The following is a 13,373-nucleotide window of genomic DNA, read 5'->3' on the forward strand; positions in this document are numbered from 1 at the left end:
ACTTGTTAGGGAGGCACATGGGGCTGGCCTAATGGGACACTTTGGGGTGGCTAAAACTTTAAGTGCATTGCATGAACATTTTTATTGGCCACACATGAAGCGTGATGTTGAGCGTATTTGTGAGAAGGGCATAACTTGTAGACAAGCTAAGTCTAGGACACTACCACATGGATTATATACACCACTTCCCGTCCCTAGTGAACCTTGGGTTGATATCTCTATAGACTTTGTTTTGGGGTTACCTAGGACGAAGAAGGGGATGGACTCTATATTTGTTGTTGTGGATAGGTTTTCTAAAATGGCACACTTTATTGCTTGTCACAAGACGGATGATGCATCTAACATTTCGGACCTATTCTTTAGAGAAGTCGTTAGGCTGCATGGCATGCCTAGGACCATTGTGTCGGACCGTGATGTTAAATTCCTAAGTTACTTTTGGAAAACACTGTGGGCTAAACTTGGCACTAAATTACTGTTTTCTACGACCTGTCATCCTCAAACTGATGGTCAAACTGAGGTAGTTAATAGGACGTTAGGAACTTTATTACGTGCTATTCTCAAGAAGAACTTAAAGAATTGGGAAAATTGCTTGTCATTTGTTGAATTTGCTTATAATCGTTGTGTGCACTCTACTACTAGCTATTCACCATTTGAGATTGTATATGGTTTCAATCCTTTGACTCCGTTGGATTTGATGTCTTTACCTGTGAGTGAAAGGTTAAACTTAGACGGCAAAAAGAAGGCTGAATTCGTTAGGAGTTTGCATGAGAAGGTAAAAGCCAATATTGAGAAGCGAAATGAGCAATATGCTAAGCAAGCCAACAAAGGTAAAAAGAAGGTGGTATTCTAGAAGGGCGATTGGGTGTGGCTACACTTGAGGAAGGAGAGGTTTCCGGAGAAGCGACGCTCAAAGCTACTACCTAGGGGCGATGGACCATTCCAAGTTCTAGAGAGGATCAATGACAATGTCTACAAACTCGACTTGCCAGGTGAGTATAATGTTAGCTCTACTTTTAATGTTAGTGACTTTTCGTTGTTTGATATAGGTGACGAGCAAGATTTGAGGACAAATCCTTCTCAAGAAGGGGAGGATGATGCGAACGTGGACGTCCCAAGGAAAGCATGGGATCCTTTGCAGTTTCCGGAGGGACCAATCACGAGGGGTCGACTAAAGAGATTCAAGGAGGCGCTACAAGGAGTCATGAGCAAGCCGGAAGAGGTCGTGATGCATGGGAGTACGTTTGGAGGCCAACGGAAAGTCATTCAAGCATTGATGTTGCTGACCGAGTCTGGACGGACCTGCACACGGACCTGCACATGGGGTCCGTGTCCTTTACAAGCTGGGATGAGTTTTTACAGTGGCTCCACGGACCTGGAGACGGACCCAGGCACGGGGTCCGTGCCCTTTGTTATTGGCAAATACAGTGCCTACACGGATCCGTACACGGAGGTGAGCACGGGGTCCGTGTCCCTTGATCTCGATTGAAGAGTTTTACAGTATGTACACGGACCCAGACACGGAGGTCTGCACGGGGTCCGTGCCTAGTGTTTTCTGCGCGGATTTGTTTCCTTTTCTAGAGTTTTATTATTTTGGGAGACTAGATTTTTGATATCTTTTCTTTATTATAATGTATTTGGACGAAATTCAACACACAATACACATATTTTTTTTGAGTTTATCAAACTTGTGAGAATTTTCTCTCAATTTTTCAAAGCTTTTAGCTTTGTTAAATCAAATCAAACTTATCAAAGTTTTTAACTTTGTGGCGTTTGTCGATCGTTGCTTGTGCGGATTGTCGTAGGCAAAGTTCTTCGAAGGTTCGTATAGTTTTCGATTGTTTATCCTCGTGTTTATTTGTTGCTAAACTCTTGCTAGTTTAGAGGTGAATATCACACAATACTTGAATCAAAAGATCGGGAAAACACACGGATCTTAATATCGTAATTGAATAGAGGGTGCGATTTATTTTTAATCGTGTTTGCTATTTATTTGTATCAAGATTCATATCATACTCTATTTTCTCATCTTCGCTTTCACTTGAAGATTCTTCAGAGATAGATTTTCAGATTTTGATTCAGCCCATTTGCCTTTATCTTCTTCTGCAACTAAGACTCGCTGACTCTTCTTTTTGATGAATCTTTTGTTATCTTTAACTCGTCTTCTGTCACTTGATTTCTTTTCATCTTTTCTTGGCCTGTTGCATTCTGCAATAAAGTGTCATTTCTTTCCACAGTTAAAACAAGCTTGACCATCATCAGTATGGTCCTTGTTGAAGTGAGATTTATTCATCTGTGATTGATTTTTACGCATGAATTTACTGAATTTTTAAACGAATAAAGACATGGCTTCATTTCTTAGTTGCTCGGCCGATTTCTTTCTTGGGGACTCTTCGACCGGAAGAGTCACTGTAGTAGCTGGCAGTGCCTTCGTCTGTTGAGAGGTGGATGGATCTTCTTCAATTCGTATATCAAGCTCGAACTCATAAGCTTTAAGGTCAGCAAAGAGGTCGTGAAGTTCCAGCTTGTTCAGGTCTTCGGATTCTTGCATTGCGATAGTCTTCACGTCCCATTCTTTTGGGAAGAGCTCGCATAACCTTTACAGCAATTTCACGGTTAGAATAATCTTTACCTAATGAAATGAGTTCGATAATGATACCACTGAACCGTTCGTCGAATTTTGCTATAGTTTCTCTTGGCTTCATTTTTGCATTGTCAAACTTTTGAATAACAACCGTCAACTTGTTTTCTTTTGTTTGATCATTGCCTTCACATAATTGAGTAAGATTTTCCCATATTTCCTTAGCAGTAGTGAACGTCTTGATTTTGGCAAACATATTTTTGTCCAAGGTTTTGTAGAGGATATCTTTTGCAACGTTGTCCAGATTTTCTTTCTTCTTATCCTCAGCAGTCCATTCGGATCTGTTCTTTTCTACCATCTGAGGAGCACCTTCGATTGTAGCATCAGCTATGTTCACTTTCAGGATCTTCATCGGCCCATCAGTGATATGTACCATATATCATGATCTTGGGCTGCTAGATGTGCCTGCATACGAATCTTCCAATCATTATAATCTTCTTTAGAGAACATGGGAATTTTATTGAACGATGCCATAAGTGTTCAAAAGATATCAGTGTTTGAGAAAAACCCCGCTCTGATACCACTTGTTGGGATCGGGAAAGAGTTTAGAGGGGGGGTGGATTGAATGAACTCTTTCAAATTTTCTTATTTAAAATAAGTTTTTCAAACATTTTTAGGCGGTTGAAATATTTTTTCTCAAACGGTTGGAAATTTGAACCACTGATGAGTGCGGAAAACGGTTCAAAATTTTCAATGACAGTTCAAACACTTTTGGCAAACTTAACAAATTACGGTTATAAAGGTAAGAGCTTGCGATAAGTAAATAACATAATATTTTTATGGATGTTCGGAGATTGAATACTCCTACGTCACCCCTTCTTCCTCTTTAGGAAGGATTCCACTAAAAGACTTTGGCTTTACAAACGTCTTGCAACAGCCCACTCCAATCAAGACTTATCACACTGCCTGTTTTGGAACTCTTAGTGATCACTTTAAACTTCTGGATATTTAAGAACACTCAGTTCACCAGATATCAAAGCTAAATCAAATAACCTACAGGTTACTGATATGAGTAAACAGTTTGATGTGAGTAGCACGAAAATAATCCTTGTATAATCAAATGATTTTCTGTTTTGTGCGTGCTGATTGAGCGATGAAGTATATGAACTTTAGGGCGCTCTGAGATCTTTTGAAGTATGCAAGCAAGCTGTAATGTTTTAGCTGATAATGCAGACCACGTTATTGCTAGCATACTCTTCTGTTAATATACATGATTTCCTTAACGGTCGGAAAGGACAAAAAAACGTTAACTTGATCCTCAGAACAGATGAGTCGCTGTCGTCTTTATGAGCATTAAATATTCTTTAATGAACGCATTTAATCTTTCTTTTGCTCAGCACCGTTCTGAAGTGCTTTTCCTGAGAAGTTCTTTTTATAGTAACTGTCTTTAACATAAGAACATGACGTCTATACTTGGTCTCCTTTCTTTGGGATAGACTCATTAATGCGGATCAATCTTGGAACAGATGTATATCCGTTGACTCAAAGATGATGTAATAATTTGAATGTATAGAGCCGGTCAGAGAATGTCTTTGAGCAATAAATATTCTTCTTTAATGATCTGGTTCTCTAACGGTCTGAAGTAAGTGGTTGAGATTTCTTGGAGTTTTAGCCGTTCAGAAAGATATACAAGTGGATGAACAGAGCTGTAACGTACCGTACTTTTACTACTTCAAAATTTGCGGAAAAATTAAAAATTTCTTAAACATAAAATAACTTTCAAAGTTTGCCATAAAATATTACAACCAAGTCCCCCATAAGATATGGTTGTTCAAAACATCATCAAATAAAATGGTTCACAAAATACTTGCTCAAATTATTTTCCATCGAAACATAAAATCAGAGTATTTTAAACTGTGCTTAATACATAAACTTGGCGGTCCTCGGGTTTAGCCTCCTGCTCAGTCCAAGCCTGCCACTTAGTCCCCACCTCCTGTCTCCCCATCAATATAGTTACCTGCATCGATCAAGTCTAGTGAGTCTAAAGACTCAACACGTATAAACTGGGAATAACGAGTATTACATAATAAAACCACGTACAACTTCAAAATACAACATATATACTTGAAACTTAAACTTTGCGTAATAAACTTGAACTCTTAATAAACTTAAACTTTCATAATAACTTTGAACTCTCATAAACTTCTTTGAACTTGAACATACATACTTTGAAACTTGAACTTGCATAATAACTTGAACTTTCATAAACTTGAGCTTTGCATAAACTTTGAACATACATGCATACATAATATGACGTGCCATCACATAAACTTTTCTTTAAACATGCTTTCATACTTCAACATACTTAACTTCATCATTTTGCGTAGAGGATGTTTCAAAGCAAGTGACCCATAACATAATAAATATCTGATCAGACATACCACAGTACTGGGCTGACAGGGACGTATCCACTGCCACATACATGAGATCCTTGTTCATAATTTAACAGGCCAGTTAATCCACGTTCATAATTTAACGCTTCACAACCACGATCAAACCCGTTCATAATTTAACGAGCGGATTGGTCCCCGTTCATAATTTAACGCTTTCCAATCCTAACTTCAAACCCGTTCATAATTTAACGGGGTGGAGAGGTCCTCGGCCACGTTCACCGACTTCCAAACCCATTCACTTTTGGTCACAAGACATTTAGCATACCTCAAAAACTTCAAATATTTTCTTTGCACGTCATACATACTTACTTGGCGCTGAGGGATTCGTTGGATGTCAATCGGGTCGTTGCTGCAACATACTAATATGAATACATAAACTTAACTTGTACAACTTAAACGTAAATGTCATGCTTAATCCCAAGCTAAATAGATTCTTAGAACATTCTATAATTTCCCATGACATAACCCTGTAAAACATCATATTAAACCATGGTATAAAACCTCAAATCAAACCTTAAATAATAAAAGAATATACCTAAAATCTGAAGGTACACGGACCCCGTCCCTAGGTCCGTATTCGTGCGCTTAAAAATTGTTGTGATGAAATAAGAAGGCACGGACCCCGTGCCTGCCTCTGTGTCTGGGTCCGTGTCCGCTCTGTTCGACGAATTATTTTATGAAAATTTTTCGACATATCAATTCTCCCAATTAACACATAATGCATCAAGATTCATCACTATGAGACCATTCTAGGACACCATAACAATGAACTAAACTTTTATAATCACCTTACAATTCATACGACCCAAAATACTGTCATTTATATTATAGTTTATTTCTTACGACTTCTTAATAATTCAAGCTCTTAACGACATGAATCAAAACCTCAAAAATACTCTAAACATTATTACTAACTTTCTTATATGCAGCAACGATCACCCGTCGATCTCCAACAAAGCCTGCAACATAAAAACTTCAAGAACATATTAAAATTCATAACTTTCTTGAAACACGATTTGAGCAGTCATACGAAAAACATCATAACTCACTTGTTTTTAATCCAAATAACTCGAATTTTATATCAAATCGAACGTATCAAAAAGATCTACGTTTTTGTAGTTAAAATTTTTCTCAAAATCTTTACTGAAAAATCGCAGTATTTTTCAGAACAACAAAAACGTTTCTAAAAAAATGCAGTTTGAGCAGTCCTACGAAAAACATCATAACTCACTCATTTTTAATCTAAATAACTCGAATTTTATATCAAATCGAACGTATCAAAAATATCTACGTTTTTGTAGTTAAAAGTTTTCTCAAAATCTTTACTGAAAAATCGCAGTATTTTACAGAACAGCAAAAACGTGAATTTGGTGATCCAAAATTGTTTCAAACTTGATCTAGACGTGATTGCTCAAACTTCTACGCATCGCACATATAATTTTTGCATAAATAACAACACAACGCATAATATGACAAGATCGATGCATCAAGAACAGAATATACGTGCCTTTTGATATTTAAAAATACCGTAACGACGATACCGAAGCGGAAATGATACGGGAGACGATCCGGGACTAACTTGTCTCGATTTTCTTGAAATAAACTCAACTAAATGATATGGAGACATTCAGAGAAAAGTTCTCGTTGAAGGAAAAGTGGAGAGACAAATGAAGAAGTGAGTTGATGCATAAGAATTTCAACCACCCTTCTCATCTTATTTAGTCAAAGATATAATAGAAAATGTGTTTAGGTGTGTGGTAGGTGTGTTACGTGTGTGTGTAGCTAGGTGTGTGCATGAGTGGTGTTGTTTTATTAGGGAAAATTATTGCTTACTTAGTCAATTATCATATTAATTAAAATACTAACTTTATTAACAAATTAATTAAAAATATTAATCCCTACTAACTTTTTAAATAAAATATCTTAATTAAAATAATGATTACAAGCACTAAATCTTTAAGGATTTTAAAATCTTAAAATCATCAAATAAATAATTTAGGTTTTTAAAATACTAAAACTACATAAAAACATTTAAAAAGTCTCATATTTAACTTAAAATAAAATACCGCATTAAAATTTACTAAAAAATCGTCCCGGTCTCCTTTTCTCGATCTCGCCTCGAATAATCGCCTGAAACATAAACTCAAGAAAACATTTTAACATACATTAAATAAACGTAAATAATTAAAATAGTAACATTTCATAAGTTAAATAAATGCATTAAAATCATTTAATAAAATACATAAGGAATTTAATAACTTGCACGCACGTGGTTCATATGGACTTAAACTTTTCGGGACTTCACAATCTATCCCACTTAATTTGAATTTCGTCCCCGAAATTCGCTAATTCTCAATAACCCAAAAGTTTAGATTCTTAATTCTAGTATCCCAACAATCCATGCTACCGCTGCGCTACTCTGATAAATTAAGTCTCATGTTGTCCTTACGTTTCTTCAATCCGAATTAAATTTCCTACCAAAAACCTCATTTGCGATTCACAACTTAAAACGACTTATGGAGACTTACTTTTACTTTACTATGATCTCGTCTTCTAATTTTTTTCTCGCCGTTCCCAATATTAGAAATGGAGGTTCAACCTTATCATATCTAACCTTCTTTATACTATACTTGTAATGTCAACGACTTATTACATTAGCATTTATGCAGTCCATCTTAGGAATTCTTTGCACCCAAAAATTTACCGATCAACTCCTATCCTCGGCAATACACTTAATAGTTAAACATTATTTTACCTCATAATAATTTTGGCCTACAACTCTTGAATCAATTCTTTACCTTACAATACCACCGGATGTAACTTAGTTATTTACAAATACGTCCCAAATATAAAATGGTTGTCAACCTTTAATTTCGAGTAAAATATCTAATCTTATATACACCATATTATACCATAAAATTATACAAATACATACATATACCAACGGTCATAAAACGGTAACTAACGGCTAGTTTTTCTTTCTCCTCTATAAATACCATTTCACAAATTCATTTAATCACTCCAACTTTCTCTTCATCTCTAAAACTTATTCTTCATCAAAATTTCCGAAGAAAAGAAGATGGCTCTTGCAAATTTATTTTTAATTATTTTAGTTATTATGTTTACGATTCTTGTATTTATCGGAGAATATCCTCCTCAAGTTTTTTCTTTATTTTTAGGATTACTTGTAATTGTTGTTTATCCATTACTTTGTATTACAATCTACATTAATTATTAAAATGTATCGTGATTTGCCGTACCATAATGGCAAACTTTTAGATTTCTTACTCAATAAAAATCTTACTATTCATTGATTAATAACTTATGTTGAACACCACTACTTTCCTTTTGTATTTATTTCTCCCAAAATTTCGTATGATCAACTATACCATAAGTTTGAAATTTAAACTTACGCAACCCAAATAGTTTTGGATACATAATTCCAACACACATTCGCTTATTCCCAAGTTTCTTCATATCTAAAAAAATTTCTTAAGACAAAATGTCTACTTAAATCTTTTCATACATCTATCGAGTAACCTAACCATCGACCATACTCAAATTTCTAGAAAAATAAAATTTCAACAAAAGTATAGTCCTAGCTGTTAAGATCATTGATAAAAACTTATAACACATAAATCTTAAGTTCCCAAAAATTTTGCTAACTCATCGTCTACTCTTATAACTTAGTTAATTGAGCAACTTTTACCTCAAATCACTATCATTCTAAATTCTTAATTTACCGTAACATTAATTCACTAGCGCCTAACTTTCGAGCCAAATATCAATTCATCTTACAACTCCCTTAATTATCATTTCTTATAATATTATAACTCAAATATTTCAATGTTCTAATGATCTCTTCGAGCTTAAATCCCCGAGATCTATATCATTTAAACCATTCAATTCTCATTTAACGCTAAACTAGTTCTCCCAATTTCTTAGAATTGTAGCATAAATTCATAATTTCCTAAAAAAATACCCAATTGTCCTAGATTTCAAAAATTCCACAATTACCCATAAGTTGTTGGCATTTCTAATTCCATCTTATAGATTTCTCGTAACATAAAGTTCGACAATCTTAAGCTTATTAAACCCAAAAATCAATTTCCATAATATGTCTTACATTTCTATTAATATTTAAAATCCCAAGTGTTCCTCAAAAGTTCGTATTTAATCCTTAAAAATTTTGGACTTTGCAAATTGGCCCTTAAAGTTCCCAAAATTTATATTTTTGGCCCTACAACTCTTTGAAATTTGCATCTTCATACCCATAAAATTTTTGACTTAACCTCATTAACTTTAAAATTCTTGAACTAAAAATCTAATCCCAAAATTTGGTAAATTCAAAAATAATCCCTTAGAATATTGCTTTGCACTTAGGTCTTTAAAATTCTAAATTCATGTAATTTAATCCTTAAATATATCTAGATAGAACATATACTTTAAATAAATTCTACGTCTTTATACTTCCAAAGATCGTTGTAGTCTTCAAATCATTAATCCTTACATGAAATCTTCAAAAACTTAATTAAGCTAGAAACCACGAATCATTTGAAATTCTTAGAAAATATACAATCCCAAAAGTATTCATAATTGTCAAGTTTAATTATGACACACGAGTATAACATCAGTGCTACTAATCCAAAAATTAATATTGACAAATCATTTCTAACTTTTCTCGACTCCCAAAAGCAAAATTATTACTCATGTCCAAGTCCACCACACCAGCATGCAAGAAAATTAAATAATTTTCCATTTCATGTCGTAACATGCATAAAGATTTTAAAGATTCAATCTCGAATCACAACAACAGATAAATCTGCACTCTAAAAAGTATGTCATGTAAACATACAAGTGATAGTATTTAAAACATGCACATGCTGAAATCATAACTTCATGCTTACTACTTAAAAGACTTTAAAACTTTAAAACTTACAGACTTGAGGTGTGACTTCGTGAGCTTCTTGCGACTGGCAGTAGGCATAACCCTTTACAAGAACACCGCACTGATACCAACTGTAACGTACCGTACTTTTACTACTTCAAAATTTGCGGAAAAATTAAAAATTTCTTAAACATAAAATAACTTTCAAAGTTTGCCATAAAATATTACAACCAAGTCCCCCATAAGATATGGTTGTTCAAAACATCATCAAATAAAATGGTTCACAAAATACTTGCTCAAATTATTTTCCATCGAAACATAAAATCAGAGTATTTTAAACTGTGCTTAATACATAAACTTGGCGGTCCTCGGGTTTAGCCTCCTGCTCAGTCCAAGCCTGCCACTTAGTCCCCACCTCCTGTCTCCCCATCAATATAGTTACCTGCATCGATCAAGTCTAGTGAGTCTAAAGACTCAACACGTATAAACTGGGAATAACGAGTATTACATAATAAAACCACGTACAACTTCAAAATACAACATATATACTTGAAACTTAAACTTTGCGTAATAAACTTGAACTCTTAATAAACTTAAACTTTCATAATAACTTTGAACTCTCATAAACTTCTTTGAACTTGAACATACATACTTTGAAACTTGAACTTGCATAATAACTTGAACTTTCATAAACTTGAGCTTTGCATAAACTTTGAACATACATGCATACATAATATGACGTGCCATCACATAAACTTTTCTTTAAACATGCTTTCATACTTCAACATACTTAACTTCATCATTTTGCGTAGAGGATGTTTCAAAGCAAGTGACCCATAACATAATAAATATCTGATCAGACATACCACAGTACTGGGCTGACAGGGACGTATCCACTGCCACATACATGAGATCCTTGTTCATAATTTAACAGGCCAGTTAATCCACGTTCATAATTTAACGCTTCACAACCACGATCTAACCCGTTCATAATTTAACGGGCGGATTGGTCCCCGTTCATAATTTAACGCTTTCCAATCCTAACTTCAAACCCGTTCATAATTTAACGGGGTGGAGAGGTCCTCGGCCACGTTCACCGACTTCCAAACCCATTCACTTTTGGTCACAAGACATTTAGCATACCTCAAAAACTTCAAATATTTTCTTTGCACGTCATACATACTTACTTGGCGCTGAGGGATTCGTTGGATGTCAATCGGGTCGTTGCTGCAACATACTAATATGAATACATAAACTTAACTTGTACAACTTAAACGTAAATGTCATGCTTAATCCCAAGCTAAATAGATTCTTAGAACATTCTATAATTTCCCATGACATAACCCTGTAAAACATCATATTAAACCATGGTATAAAACCTCAAATCAAACCTTAAATAATAAAAGAATATACCTAAAATCTGAAGGTACACGGACCCCGTCCCTAGGTCCGTATCATGGTCCGTATTCGTGCGCTTAAAAATTGTTGTGATGAAATAAGAAGGCACGGACCCCGTGCCTGCCTCTGTGTCTGGGTCCGTGTCCGCTCTGTTCGACGAATTATTTTATGAAAATTTTTCGACATATCAATTCTCCCAATTAACACATAATGCATCAAGATTCATCACTATGAGACCATTCTAGGACACCATAACAATGAACTAAACTTTTATAATCACCTTACAATTCATACGACCCAAAATACTGTCATTTATATTATAGTTTATTTCTTACGACTTCTTAATAATTCAAGCTCTTAACGACATGAATCAAAACCTCAAAAATACTCTAAACATTATTACTAACTTTCTTATATGCAGCAACGATCACCCGTCGATCTCCAACAAAGCCTGCAACATAAAACTTCAAGAACATATTAAAATTCATAACTTTCTTGAAACACGATTTGAGCAGTCATACGAAAAACATCATAACTCACTTGTTTTTAATCCAAATAACTCGAATTTTATATCAAATCGAACGTATCAAAAGATCTACGTTTTTGTAGTTAAAATTTTTCTCAAAATCTTTACTGAAAAAGCGCAGTATTTTTCAGAACAACAAAAACGTTTCTAAAAAAATGCAGTTTGAGCAGTCCTACGAAAAACATCATAACTCACTCATTTTTAATCTAAATAACTCGAATTTTATATCAAATCGAACGTATCAAAAATATCTACGTTTTTGTAGTTAAAAGTTTTCTCAAAATCTTTACTGAAAAATCGCAGTATTTTACAGAACAGCAAAAACGTGAATTTGGTGATCCAAAATTGTTTCAAACTTGATCTAGACGTGATTGCTCAAACTTCTACGCATCGCACATATAATTTTTGCATAAATAACAACACAACGCATAATATGACAAGATCGATGCATCAAGAACAGAATATACGTGCCTTTTGATATTTAAAAATACCGTAACGACGATACCGAAGCGGAAATGATACGGGAGACGATCCGGGACTAACTTGTCTCGATTTTCTTGAAATAAACTCAACTAAATGATATGGAGACATTCAGAGAAAAGTTCTCGTTGAAGGAAAAGTGGAGAGACAAATGAAGAAGTGAGTTGATGCATAAGAATTTCAACCACCCTTCTCATCTTATTTAGTCAAAGATATAATAGAAAATGTGTTTAGGTGTGTGGTAGGTGTGTTACGTGTGTGTGTAGCTAGGTGTGTGCATGAGTGGTGTTGTTTTATTAGGGAAAATTATTGCTTACTTAGTCAATTATCATATTAATTAAAATACTAACTTTATTAACAAATTAATTAAAAATATTAATCCCTACTAACTTTTTAAATAAAATATCTTAATTAAAATAATGATTACAAGCACTAAATCTTTAAGGATTTTAAAATCTTAAAATCATCAAATAAATAATTTAGGTTTTTAAAATACTAAAACTACATAAAAACATTTAAAAAGTCTCATATTTAACTTAAAATAAAATACCGCATTAAAATTTACTAAAAAATCGTCCCGGTCTCCTTTTCTCGATCTCGCCTCGAATAATCGCCTGAAACATAAACTCAAGAAAACATTTTAACATACATTAAATAAACGTAAATAATTAAAATAGTAACATTTCATAAGTTAAATAAATGCATTAAAATCATTTAATAAAATACATAAGGAATTTAATAACTTGCACGCACGTGGTTCATATGGACTTAAACTTTTCGGGACTTCACAAGAGCGGTTGAACTGCTGCATATTTCATATACGAACCGTAGTTGGTTTCAAGCTGGCCTATCTTTGTCATAAACCAAAATTCTTGAGAATAATATTTTCTTAACAAGCACCTTCTAAACAAGTGTCCAAAATACAAGTTATGCTCCATTTTATTCAATTTACAAGATCAAGTGCAATATCTACAACATGATCAAAGATACAAAACTTGTTCAAAATAAAGTCATAACAAACTTGTGGGGACACAGGCTCTAACTCAATTC

General features: G+C 34.2%; 1 protein-coding gene and 1 long non-coding RNA gene across 3 annotated transcripts; both read right to left on the reverse strand.

The window, feature by feature from the left end:
- Nucleotides 1–2,495: 2,495 nt before the first annotated feature.
- On the reverse strand, nt 2,496–3,014 carry LOC140839216 (uncharacterized). Its single transcript, XM_073205851.1, has one exon. It carries the CDS (start codon nt 3,012–3,014, stop codon nt 2,496–2,498), a length of 519 nt encoding a protein of 172 aa, XP_073061952.1.
- A 1,302-nt stretch (nt 3,015–4,316) lies between these two features.
- Nucleotides 4,317–12,519, reverse strand: LOC140839466 (uncharacterized). Of its 2 annotated transcripts, XR_012119734.1 has the most exons (3): nt 12,315–12,519; nt 9,971–10,361; nt 4,317–4,595 (listed from the first exon to the last, which is right to left on the reverse strand). It is a non-coding gene; the product is annotated as an uncharacterized lncRNA (long non-coding RNA). The 2 variants fall into 2 exon arrangements; XR_012119735.1 differs by lacking the exons at nt 9,971–10,361; nt 12,315–12,519 and adding an exon at nt 6,539–8,003.
- Between the last annotated feature and the right edge of the window lie 854 nt (nt 12,520–13,373).

This window comes from Primulina eburnea, chromosome 8, assembly GCF_022965805.1.
Source record: "Primulina eburnea isolate SZY01 chromosome 8, ASM2296580v1, whole genome shotgun sequence".
NCBI lineage: Eukaryota > Viridiplantae > Streptophyta > Magnoliopsida > Lamiales > Gesneriaceae > Primulina > Primulina eburnea.

Bases quoted from the DNA above. Each gene is read 5' to 3' on its own strand.
- LOC140839216 (XM_073205851.1), bottom strand. From the start codon at position 3,014: ATGGTACATATCACTGATGGGCCGATGAAGATCCTGAAAGTGAACATA.